This window comes from Dufourea novaeangliae, unplaced genomic scaffold (genome assembly GCF_001272555.1).
Source record: "Dufourea novaeangliae isolate 0120121106 unplaced genomic scaffold, ASM127255v1 scaffold99, whole genome shotgun sequence".
Lineage (NCBI taxonomy): Eukaryota > Metazoa > Arthropoda > Insecta > Hymenoptera > Halictidae > Dufourea > Dufourea novaeangliae.
In genome coordinates, this window is record NW_015373982.1 from 1,494,481 (window position 1) to 1,507,194 (window position 12,714).

Sequence of the window (12,714 nt, forward strand, 5' to 3'; positions counted from 1 at the left end):
CCTCGCCTCTCCCTATTACTTGGTAAATGTTCGACCATCACCATTGAATTTAAAGCCTGTTCGGAATTTTTCGCGAGTTCCCCGATTAACACGCGTTTCTCTCCGTCAGATAAGAGTGTACCAAGTTCTGGACGAGAGAAGCCTGGACGTCCCGGATCTTCATCGACTCCTGAACATCAGATACGTCGGGGCGCACGCGTCCGGTTGGCAGGTAAGTTAGTTCATGCTATCGAACACAAAACAGAGTGATAACTGGGAATTTTATGAATTTAAAGCCTATAAGATTCTGTGAAATACAATAAAAAAGCAAAACATTCATCGGATCCAACGAGTTTCCGATTTTATTCTGAACCCAATAAGGTGCTTAAATGGGGTACTAAATTTCTATAATTGCTTTTGTTTTTCTAAATTACTTTAGAAACTTTTATTTTTCATAAAAGTCCGCATTCTAGTGATAACTTTATATATCGAGCATTCGAACGTTTATTATCACAGATATTCAACGTGAAGCAAGCCGTGCTCGGCTGGTTGACCGGCGAGCCGAACCTCGGACTTCTGGTGACCGCCTCGACTCTGTTCGAGGACCAGGTGAACGTGGAGTTCTCGCGACGAAACGAGTATCACCACAGCAAACAACCGATCCTGGTGTTGTTCGACGACGATGGGAAGGGTCATCAGAGCAATAAAAATCTGGTACCCCGTTATTACGCTTATGGCAACAACAACGAGGTCGAGGGTGATGTGTCCTACGCCGAGGAGGACGAGAAGATCGACTTGAAGAACCAATACAACGACAAGACCCTGGAAGAGGGACAGCAACAGCAGGACGGTGGAAAAGGTCAACCGGAGGAAGTGCAATGGCAAGACGGGGAAAAATCGGATTTCTTTCAAAGACAGAAGAGAACACAGAAGGGAGATTCGGTTCCACCCTCGGGGGACCAGCGTCTAGCTGACGGAACTTCCGGTCGTCGTCGTCGAGAAGCTTCCGCTCTGATGATGAATCACGAGAGCAATCTCTTCTCGAACAACGCCGAGTTCACAACGATGGACATATACAGACGAGCGATGCGTCGCGGTAGATGGGGCGAGAGGGCACGCCAAAAATCGTCCTCCCGATTGCGCATAAAGAACCGTCGCCAGAAACGATCCACGAAAAGTCACGCGTCGGTTCAACAAAATATCACGGAGTGCTCGAGGCACGAGCTTTACGTCGATTTCGACGAGATCGGTCTCTCGTCCTCGATCATAGCGCCGCTCGGTTACTCCGCGTATCACTGCAAAGGTATCTGCGAGTCCCCGTTGAGCCAGGACCAACAGCCGACGAATCACGCGACCATACAGGGGATCGTTCACAAAATGGGCCTGGTCAAGGACGTCGAGAGACCTTGCTGCGTGCCCACGAAACTTCTCGGCACCACAATTCTGTTCTTCGACGACAACGAGAACGTAATCCTTCGAGTTTATCAGGACATGATCGCGGATCGTTGCGGGTGTCGTTAATTCGAAACGGGGGAGGGGGGGGGATGCTGGGTCCATACGGGGACCGAGGCGAGTATGCAATTCTTACGGAAGAAGCTGTCGCGCGGTTTGCCGCGAACCGTGGAGGTTCGAGGAAGTCATCGACAGAGATGTAGAGGATGATATCGAGAGAATGAATGGACCACGTGTATGGGAGACGAGGATGGAGAGTGTGTGAATGCGGCCATCGATATAAAAAGCAACATTAAGCCAGGTCTAGACACGCGGATTGCAGAACACTCTTGAAAGAGTTGATTTTAATGGGTCTTCTGGAAAATATCAGAAGGAATATCTATTTGTTATCATGCCCAGCCGAACATTAATTACCGTGTTAAAAAAGAAGGAAAATTATATATTTATACCGGGCGTATAAAATATTAATTTTTAAATAGTTACAAGCCTACCTTTCTGTTGCGCGTGGACGGGATTTTTGCTCGTGTCTGGACCTGACGTTAGGTTCGCGCGTCAGTACACAGAGAGTCATTCCCAGAGATTCGCCTCGTGATCGTTGTTCGATCGATCATCCCCCTCCCTTCCATCCCCCCGAATTTGTACATAAGAACATTCCTAAATTCGCGCACGGTTATACGTACCGCGTTGTCGTCACCGCGTGTCCCGAAATGTACCCTGTATCGTTCGTTAAATTATTAACTATAATCAGCAACCGTAGGAAGATTAGTCGGAACTGTTGTATATAATGAGATGTATCTTATACGTTAGAATTATTTATATTTTAATTACGATGGAATAAAACGGATATTTATGCGATTCCCCCCTACATTCTTCATCCTGGATCTTCTGATCGTGACGCATTTATGGCCTTCGACGTTGACGTTATTTATCCTTAAATAATCCGACTAAACTGAAACCCAGGTGAATGTATCGACGTGGTTTTTCGTTTTGGCGAACAGAAATTCGTGGCGTAAATTTTCCAGAGCCGTGCCAATAAAATGAAACGTGACGGTAACAGTTGGACGCAGACGATGACTTTGGCGCCGCTTGAGTGCAGAAAGGCAGTCGCGGAATTTCATCGCTACCGGTGTTTAACTGGTGGTAGGCACACTTCGTTCCAGCATTCACTGTAGGCACACACCAACGCACATTCCCGATGTCGTTTCTTCGAAGACTAACGCGTAAATGACCGTCGGGCTCTTACTACCTGGCCACTGTAGGGGATATAGACATATTTAAGACACATTTAACGGAATGAAACGAGATCCATATGGTCACATTATACCTGTAAATACTGAATCCTTGAAATTTTTTCCTGGTGCGAATTCACAGGGGTTAAGTACAAAAGTACTACAAAGCTACATTCTTACGTGCTTACTTTGTAATACCGATACTTTCTATAATCAAAATATTCTCTAATTTTCTATTTTCTATTTTACATTCCTCGAGAAATGAGAAATCACAAAACTTTACTTTTATTTTTGGAGAAATTCTTGAGAAGAAACACTATGTAATCCCGTACTTATATCGTCGCGAATATTTTCGTTTCCACGGCATCGACCGTGTTTCGGAATCGGGGACTTCTATCGAAACGTAAATACCGGTATTTCCGGTTGAACCTTCGCCCTATATAACCCTATATAAGCCCTACCCTTATAGAAACCGAATAAATACCGGTATTTATTTCGGTTTTCTGTAATATATCGGTTTCGGTGTAGCTTTGATAACATAATACCGGTATCAAAATCATACCGATTTATATCCCTGTTCGGAATACCAGAGAAGGTAAACAAATCAGTTGGACGATTTGTATACCGCTGTGCCTCGTGTGACAATCTCAACGAGCGTAACGAACGGGGACGTAGAAGAATCGAATGAAAATTGGGACCGATTAGGTGATATCCCGTTGGCTGTCTTCCTGTTTTCTCGTTAGTTCCCTTTCGAAACTCGTTGCACGAATATACATTTCCACCCACGCGATTCCCCCCACAGGCCCCCAGGAGGTGGAGGGCCAATTTGTCCAAGAGGTAAATTTAGGTTTTTGATCCTCTGCTCCTCGGCGTAGTTGTCCTCGATTTCCGCCTTCTTTAACGCGTGTCGCGACATGGAAGGATAAATTAATTTATTGTCCCGGGTGGTGGTAACGTCCCTACGCTCGAAGACAATTGTAACGATGACAAGATAAATTCTCTATGGGACAGGATGCGAATATTACGTAATATTCTAAGTAACAGTGTGGTGTTTTGAAATTGACGTGATGTCAATTCAATAGTGTGATGAAGTCACGGTTTCATTAAAAATTACTTATGCCGTGTAAATAGACTTTCATTGTTCATTTTATACGCAATCAGTTTCATATATATCTATCCTATACATATGAATCGTTATTTATTTGTTAATAGCATATATTTCTGTAACAGTATTCAGAAAGATGCGAGAATCTTCATGTAACTAACATAAATGCTAAGCAATGTATTTGTTAAATTTTCATTATAAAGTTGCAAAAAACGACCTTTACTATTTTCTTCGCGATTCCGACCAGTTGCAACTTTTTCAACATTTTCTTAACTTATTTAGTACACTAATTGTTCACAAAGAAACTCAAAGTACTTGGTCCAATTTTGAAAGAGTTGTTCCGTTTCAAACTGTGTACGAATACTTTTTTTTATCCGCTGTATATATTGTATACTGGAAATTAGCATATTTTGCCAAGCAGCGTGACCGTTCGCGTGCCCATCGGTACTGCATTCCGCGCGCGTGCATCCTCGGTTATATTTAATCCGCCCCGTGTGTATTTTCGAATATGCCCGGCTAAAAATAACCGGAACCGCGTTCCATTGCATCCCACCGCTGTATTTAGATACACACGGTATCGTAATACACAGGTTCCTTTACTGTGCCATTGGCCAGGTCTTTATTATTCTCGTTTACATAATTATCGGAGACGCAACGGGTGGATGCCTCGTAGATTCTGAAATCGAGGAGACCGCGGCTCCGCTGATCTTGGTTGGAACTGTAACGAGCACGATATACAACTCGGACAATTCATTTCTGTCCTGTTGTTGCCGTTTTCCAAGAAGCTTTCTGTATTTATTTCGATCACCTACCATATTGTACTACTCCTTGCACCCACTTCAGATTTTCTAGTCGATGCAGGGCGTAAATATGGTAAATGTCCCAATTACTGTCAGTGTTCCTAATACTGTCACTTTGTTTATTTTACTTAATAATCATGTAACGTATTACGGATTGTAAACAGAAAATTTTATTATTATATCGGGACTCTGATTTCCATAAAAACAAGGAAATACATGTACTTGTATGTATCTGATAATTAAAAATGAATGTTGAAAAATTTGCAATTTGAACGTTGAAAACGCACCTATGTAAGAAAGTACAATTTTTCTTCAATTTTTGTCAAATGGTACGAACTTTTGTATCGATCTAATAATTCAAGAATATAAATGGTCAAACAGAAATCGGTTCACCGAAGTACACAGAACGGGCGAGAGAAATAAGGGAAGGGGCCGAGGGAGGAACGCGGTCAAGCCGAGAGCAGGCCGCGCCGGAAGGGTTATTATGGATGTTGAACGGTGGAAGGGGGTGCTGGGTCGAAGGAGAGGAGGCCTAGACCGGCGTCGAGGGAACGGAGAACAGTAAACAGAGAAAGAACGAGCAGAATTCTGCGTACTCGTAAAGGAAAAACCGATAAGTCCCCGAGAGCTGCCCGCTAAGTAAGAAACCCTAACTAGAGATGGCGTGCAAAATCACTACCAGTGATTTATCACAGTGATTGCCGAATCACGATCACTGTCGTGATTTAACTTCATTCACGACTGTGATTCCGACTTTTTTATCTCAAGTGAATTTGCTCACTGCGATCGTAAGTCCTTGATCTTTAAACAGAAAAACGTATTCAATATGATTTTACGATCAATCACATTACTATTTGTGTTTTTAAAAATCACGAATCACTGTGAAAAATCACCGTGATTGGGAACGAACTTGATCGAATCACTCGTGATTCACAAGTAGCAGTTCACGCCATCTCTAACGCTAACACCGTGAACTGTACTGGTCTGGTACAATGACGTAGTGTTCTGTCATCTGGCGCGCTACCTCTTCGAACAGTCTCTCTCCTCTTTCTCTCTACTACTACCAGCACGTTGGCCATTATAGTGGAACAGCAGCAGCATCAGAGAAACACTTCACCGGTTCACAACTATACATATGGTGCCAGGCCTTTGAACGGTGCGCGCCTCGTGGTGGCTACGTGTATTTGCGCCGCGGCGGCGGCGTTGTTTCATCTCTTGTCTTCCTTTTTCGGTTTCCTTTTTGCTCGCCGTTGCTTCCACCCGGCGTTAGTTATCTCTCTTCCGCCCCGACGTTATCGTCTTCACTTCGCCGCCCGGGCATAGACGGTATGTATCGACAGTCCGGTTGACACGGCCCGATCGTTCACAGCCTCCTCTCCCGGCCGATCCCTCCTCGCGTGTAATACTTAAAAACGATTCGAAGACTCATCGTGACGTCCTTGTGGCGGCCGTCGATCGAACCGAATACGAACGCGCATCTCTGCAGGATCAATCGGAGGGGATGGAGGGAAGATCGAGCCTGCCGATTTATTTCGCGATATCGGTGACAAATCGAACGTAATGCCGGCTGCCTATGAGCGAGACGATTCGGGATATCATGTGCTCGAACTCCGTTGGATCGAGGGAGCATTATGACAAACGGTGTGCGAGACGATAGTTCGTGATAAACATGAGAGCCTTCGCCTTGATCTGCTGGATACTCGTCTTTCCATCGATCTCCGCTACTTCCGTCGTCCATTCGAAAAATCAAGTGAGTATCGTCGTATTATTGTTTTTTTTTTTTACGGTTTATGCAGGTGCCTTACACTCGGCCCACGTGACATTCGCGTGTAAACAACGATCGCCTACGTCACTATAATATGAAGGGCCAACTGGAGGTTTCTTTCTGTAAGGCCAATTGTTGAGTACCTAGAATAAACCAATAATAGAAAGACTGTTGACTATACTACACTTCCATAGAATCCTTTAAAAATGGTTGAAATAATATTTATATTAATTAATTGATATTAAGTTACTAGTTTTAAGAGCACGCGAAACGTTTCCTGTAACGCGAACAGGAAACGAAAATTCTTTTTACGTGGCTGCTACGCCATTGAACGGGAAACGATCTCCGGCAACGTACGCTTCCCAGAAGTGGAAACGTTCTGTCTCTCGAATCCGCCGAGCGTGTATATCCCATTCTGCCCCGCTCCATTCCATTCCAGCGTGGTGTATACCGTCCCTTTTCTCTTCCTCCGTCGATCCCCCGTATCTCATCCACGAGCCAAACACGGCCTCCCCTTTGATCTCGCGCCGACCGTTGCCCTCCTTCGTCGCAAACGTCGAAACGATCGCGTCTAACTCCAGGAACTCCACTCCTTTTCTACCAATCGTGTCCTGTCGATCGATTCGGTCTTCTATTTTTTCCCTTTCATCTCCCCAACAAAATAATTAACTCGGTCGTTGGATTCGTCCTGACAGCCAGACGACGATGAAACCAGCCGAAATCTGGACGATATCGTTACGGGCCGATCGGCCTTGAGATTACTCCCTTCCTCGTGGATCAGCATCCCTCTCAGAAGCAAACGAAACGACGAGGTCGAAGAGGAAACGCTGCCCACGAGACACGCGAAACACCGGAAACGACGTCGCTGCAGAAATCGTTCGGCCTGTTCGCGGGGCACAGTTGCGAAATTGTATCCTTCGCGACAGAACGACACGAAGAACGATCGGGACGTGACGAATGCTGTGTCGGAACAACACGAGGGAGAACGATCGATTCCCGGAACAAATATCGATCGAGCGCGGGTAATGTGTCGAACGATCGGTAAACATCGGTTATAAGAGAGTAACGGAGATAAATAATACATTGGTCGATTGTTCACACAGGAAATGAATAACGAGACCAAGGGGGAAAGAAACGGCTCGGGGGCTGTCGACGATCCACTAGGATCCGAATTGATAGAGTCGTACGATGAACGGGGTCTTTTGGAGGATATCGAATTCGAGGACACGAATATGCCATCGTGGATCGACGCCTGGTCGAAGAAGGACAAACGTAACCGTAGCGACGATTACGGGGACGAGACACGTTCCACGTCCATTTACATGGCAATCGATGACCAAGTGACATTCCACGAGGGCCTCGGCGTTCTATTGAGCAAACTGTTCCAAAGCCTGCGGAACGCCTCCGCTGTGGAGGGTCGGGATATTTTCAAAGAATTGAATTTCGTGAACGCGACCAACGAGGATCCCTGCCAGAAATGGTTGAACAGCCGGGATAAACTCGAGAAAGTTTTCTTAGGTAAAGCGGCGTTTACACTAGGCAACTTTCGGTTCGACGACCGAATCGATCGACTTGACTCGACTCCTTCTTTCCTAAGTTTTTTTAAAATTTAAATTCTTGTATGTATCACTTGGACTATAAATTTATTTATATTCCGTGAATTTCAATCTATCCCAGACATTCTCGTCTGTCCTATAGAGATGTCATGAAACTATGAACGTTCTGTGTCAATCGCCCGTCAATTACGATTTCACGGTGTTTACACGGTCAACTACAGTTGAAACCAAAGTAGACCAATGGGCAACTTTTAGTTGAACGAGTAAAAATCGTTTTTACGATCGACTCGGTCGGCCGACCAAAAGTTGCCTGGTGTAAACGCCGCTTAAGTGACCCCGCCGAAGGGGATCTATTGTCGACGATGGTTCCACGAAATTCTGTTGATTCCCGTTTTTACAGGTGGTTTGGCCACGTTGCCCGGCTGCCCCTGTCAATACCCGAGCAACATCTTTTACGACGACAAAATTTGGGACGAACGGCTGGCCAGGCATTTCAGGTGGCGGGACGTGAGCGGCGGCTCTCAAAGGCTCGACGTTTACAAGCCCGGCGCGGCCTACTGCGTGCGCTCGTTGCTGACGCAAGAAAGCGGAAGTGCGGCCGCCCAGCACTGCTGTTACGATCGCAGGAGGAGACTCCTGACCCGTGGTTCCGGCGCTGGGACCCCGAACTTCGTCAGTCCGGAAATATCGCCGATCTTGCACGAGAGGATAGACGTGCTGCCATGGAGGCTATGCAAAGGAGACTTTTCCAGGTTTTTCGATTCGAAACACTTCCGTGGACAAGGCCGTTCCTGGCGGGAGTGCAAAAAGTGACCCTGGGCGGCCAAACCAAGGGACAGATCGTTTATTATATGTGAAATTTTGACTAAGAATAATAATGAAACCACTTTTTATGACTGTAAAAATTTTAGATCAAAATTCAATGAAATTAGTTTTATATCGAATTTTTGTAACAGTGCTCGTATACAAGAATGAAACTATCTTTATGGACAGCTCAAGATAGTATATGATAACATAAAATAAAACCATTTATTTTTTAAGAATCTTTGTTTCATTTTATGGAAATAAAGATTATTAAAAGTAAACACTGCATATCAAATTCTTGATTAAATAATATTAAGTGAATAAGGGCGGCGATACTGTTTTTGTACCCGGGCGGCCAACAACCCAGGAACGGCCTTGTCCGTGACGATTAATGCATTGAAGTGCATCTGTAACGTAGATTCTGTATTCTGACGTGTGTATTACTTGTGTAATCATTTGTTTTCCGTAGGTACAACGGGGTCAGACCACCGAACAACGACAACGGCTGCGACGCGAATCCCGACGACGAAGAGTACCAACGACAGATCGACAACACCAAGTACTATTAATTTGTACATTCCCCAGTTTTTAACCAGCGTTCACGATGTAGAGTATCTGCAAGAGAACACTGCATTTATACTTATTTAGTTGTATTTAAGCGTTTAGAAGAGCTTTGTATGGCGCAGTACAGGCAATAAACGTAGTAATTTTAATTAAATTGAATGTGTATAGTTGCATACACATACCCACACTGCCTCCTATGAGATTCCTGAATACATACCATAATCGGGCGAGTTTTAAAAAGACCCGCCATTGTCGAATAGCTTCGAAAGCTTTGAAACCGGTTTTCGTGCATCGTTCCCCCCGGAGATGTTTCCAGTCACGTTTCTCGCGGTTCGTCCAATGCAGAAGAGGAGAGGGAACGCCGAAGAGACGAGCACAGCGAAGTCGATTCAACGGCGCATAGCGTGGCGGGGCGGTCAGTTGGTTGTTATGGTTACTAGCTAGCAAACACACACTTCGCGTGAACCATATTATTCTTGCAGAAAGACCTGGAGAAGGTAAACCATGGACTGGGCCGCGGATTTGGAAATCACTTCGAAAAAGGTAGTATGGGTTTCCATTCCTGTGACCCTCGTTAGCTATTCTGTTGTTTACAATGAAACATAACAATTATTATTAAAAAACAGGTACATCCAGTATGTGTTTTTATAGTATATGTGTGAGATTGTACGGTATGATTTTCAGCTTTTACCCCGTCTTGGCAGACGATCAACCCAAAATGTCACGCAGGAGGATACCAAGTCGGACGATGATCTTCTAGAAAGTCCTGTATCGGCGTCCTCTAGAAAATTCACGCAACCACCTGTTGCACCTCCGCGTACCAGGAAAACGGGATGGGGAGACGATCTGAAAAGCAGCAGGTGAGTTATTTAGTTGCGCCCTCTGTTCTTAAAAACAAGGAATTTAATTATTAAGTTTTGTATATTCTTTCTTTTTCTGCCCCGCAGATCACGAGGAGCAGCGAGTGTTATCGAACAGTAAGTATAATGTACACGATTAGAAAGCAGGTGTGTAATTACCGATCGATTGTTTATTAGAGAACGTTCCCGGGGGACCGAAAAGTACGAATTCGTGGACGGTAAGGAATTTTTATAAGGAATTCTTAACTGATAGAGTATCGATTGAAATACTTCTGATTACATGAATAATATATAAATGTTATATTATTTGCAGATATTCCGACTATTCCGGATTTGGATGAAATACAGGAAGACTGTGCGGTATCCGATATCAATACGCCTGCGTATGTATCGTTAAATGTTCTTTGTTATTAAGCTTCCTCTCAGATTCTTATAATTACTCGTTAATTTATTAACTATCTGGCAGAGTGAACGTGAATAGAGTTACCGCATATAAGGAACTCGACACAGATTTGGTAAAAAATGCCGCGTTCACTTCCCTCAACGGCGTCAATTTGTCTCTCCTCGCGAAAAAATTGTACAATGAAAATCTCACAAAGGAACCGGACGAAGTGTGGAATTGGAATCTTCTGTTTACGCAAGTTGCCTCTGAAATAAACAGCGAGGCGCAAAAGAAGATTTTAACGTGATTTTATTTTGCGCGATTAACGTTAAGTTCCGTTGATTGTACTAATTATATCTAAAAATGAACGTTAAAAAAATAACGCTTCTTCACCCATCACTAATTACTTCCTGTTTTGTAAAAAATTCAATTGTGGATTATTAAATTGTGTAATTTATACGAAAATTGTTTTTAATAAATAATTTAAAAAAAAAACATGGCATACTGCGTGCTGCAGTGCCTGTATATGGAAGCGACAAATTACAACCTCGTCTGACCTATTCGATTTGCCCCCCAATTTGGAAATCGCGGTAGTTCGAGGAGCGACGTGAAGACTCGACCGTGCAGGCGTGGAAATCCGAGGTTTTTATCAAACCACGAACCTGAACGCGCAATCGGGAGCCGAACACAAGCTACTTGAAGCGACCACGTAACAACACTCACTGAGCAGATCTGCCACAATTTCTACGTTAGCGATCAATGTTCAGCTGTGCCATCACTAGCACACACTTCCGAGAGACTTGCTTCGCTGGCCGTATATATACAAAAGATAGACACCATGAACACTAGCGAGAAGCCTGTGCGTCTCGAACAACGACGAAACCATCCAGCGGACAAGTTATGTACTACAGACCGAAGTTTCAAGAATCGCCGCGTGGATCGCGTCGATCCATATTTCGAGTCTCGACTACGCTTGCGCGATTCACGTTTTGAAACTGGCAGAGGACTTAAAATGATAACCCGAACGAATTAAGAATCGCATTCCGTCCGTATATGTACGCGAGGGATAAAATTAGAGAACACCTGAACGAAAACCCTTCCATACCAGCTCTCTCAAAGTACTAATGCATCGCAATGGGCATGGTGCACGCGTCGGCAAAGAAAGAGGAAACAATCCCAAGCGTAGTATCGGACGAGAAAGACTGCGTGCCATGCGTGGAGCCACAAGACAAAGGACCCGGGAATCCGGGAAGTTTCGACGAGCTTCACAAACCGGTGAAGAACCTTTATCCGCAGAACTTCGAGGGAGCACGGTTGATAATCAAAAAAGTGCTCAACAAACACTTTAGCGTGACGCATTCGATCACCATGAGTTCTGTCACGCCGTCCGGTTATAAATTTGGCGCGAAGTACGTTGGCACGAAGATGGTGGGCCCGAATGAGCAATACCCCGTTGCCGTGGGTGAAATTACGCCGAACGGAAATTTGTCCGCCTCGTTCATGCACACATTAGGATGTCGATTCAGATACAAGCTGTCAGCACAGATCGCCGATGGAAAATGCAAAGCGTCGAGTTCCACCGCGGAGTATCGCGCGAACGATTTCACGATAGCGGTTACCCTGGCCAATCCTAGGTTCCCCAAAAAACACGGAACCGTGGTATTGCATTACTTACAATCGATCACGTCCAGGATCACCTTAGGGGCAGAACTCGCGTGTCTTCGAGGCTCGAAAATACCCGGTGGACAGCAAACTGTAATGTGCGCCGCATTCAGACACAGTACAGGTCACACGACACTGTCCGGCACGATTGGCGAGGCGGGATTCCACGTGTGTTATCATCGTAAAGCCAGTTCGCAACTGGAGCTTGGCGTCGAGTTGGAGACAAACTTGCGAACTCACCACTCGATCGCCACTATTGTCTACAAACTAAATGTCCCGTATGCAGACCTCGTGTTCCGCGGTATAGTTAACTCCGAGACCACTGTTGGCGCCGTATTTGAAAAGAGACTGTATCCTATACCGGAGTCCTCGTTGGTCATCAGTGGACTCTTGAATCACAGGAAGCAACAATTTCGCGTCGGCGTGGGTCTCAATATCGGGCAATGATAATGTACACGGTCGAGTGTACGTGAGTACTATACAACGCACATGATATGGTCGTCTGCGACGCGATAAAACATTGAAGATACAAGGAAATTAGTGTAAGTAGGTCTTT

The 12,714-nt window shown here is 44.9% G+C and overlaps 4 protein-coding genes across 4 annotated transcripts in view; all 4 read left to right on the forward strand.

The window, feature by feature from the left end:
* The window catches only part of LOC107187150 (bone morphogenetic protein 2-like), a 2,296-nt gene extending 796 nt beyond the window's left edge, over positions 1 to 1,500 (forward strand). Inside the window, 3 exon segments of the mRNA XM_015575158.1 lie at positions 1 to 22; positions 110 to 211; positions 496 to 1,500. The exon segment at positions 1 to 22 is cut by the window's left edge and continues 18 nt beyond it. Of these exon segments, the coding sequence (XP_015430644.1) occupies positions 1 to 22; positions 110 to 211; positions 496 to 1,500 (1,129 nt within the window).
* Positions 1,501 to 6,234: 4,734 nt separating this feature from the next.
* Positions 6,235 to 9,299, forward strand: LOC107187151 (isthmin-2-like). Its single transcript, XM_015575159.1, has 5 exons — positions 6,235 to 6,315; positions 7,026 to 7,352; positions 7,434 to 7,848; positions 8,287 to 8,638; positions 9,160 to 9,299. Exons 1-5 carry the CDS (start codon positions 6,235 to 6,237, stop codon positions 9,257 to 9,259), a joined length of 1,275 nt encoding a protein of 424 aa, XP_015430645.1. The 3' UTR covers positions 9,260 to 9,299.
* A 276-nt stretch (positions 9,300 to 9,575) lies between these two features.
* On the forward strand, positions 9,576 to 10,803 carry LOC107187152 (intraflagellar transport protein 43 homolog). Its single transcript, XM_015575160.1, has 6 exons — positions 9,576 to 9,797; positions 9,939 to 10,114; positions 10,202 to 10,231; positions 10,292 to 10,332; positions 10,428 to 10,497; positions 10,581 to 10,803. The coding sequence occupies exons 1-6, from the start codon at positions 9,759 to 9,761 to the stop codon at positions 10,801 to 10,803; spliced, it is 579 nt and encodes a 192-aa protein (XP_015430646.1). The 5' UTR covers positions 9,576 to 9,758.
* An 827-nt stretch (positions 10,804 to 11,630) lies between these two features.
* Positions 11,631 to 12,605, forward strand: LOC107187277 (mitochondrial import receptor subunit TOM40 homolog 2-like). Its single transcript, XM_015575313.1, has one exon. The coding sequence runs from the start codon at positions 11,631 to 11,633 to the stop codon at positions 12,603 to 12,605; it is 975 nt and encodes a 324-aa protein (XP_015430799.1).
* Positions 12,606 to 12,714: the final 109 nt, after the last annotated feature.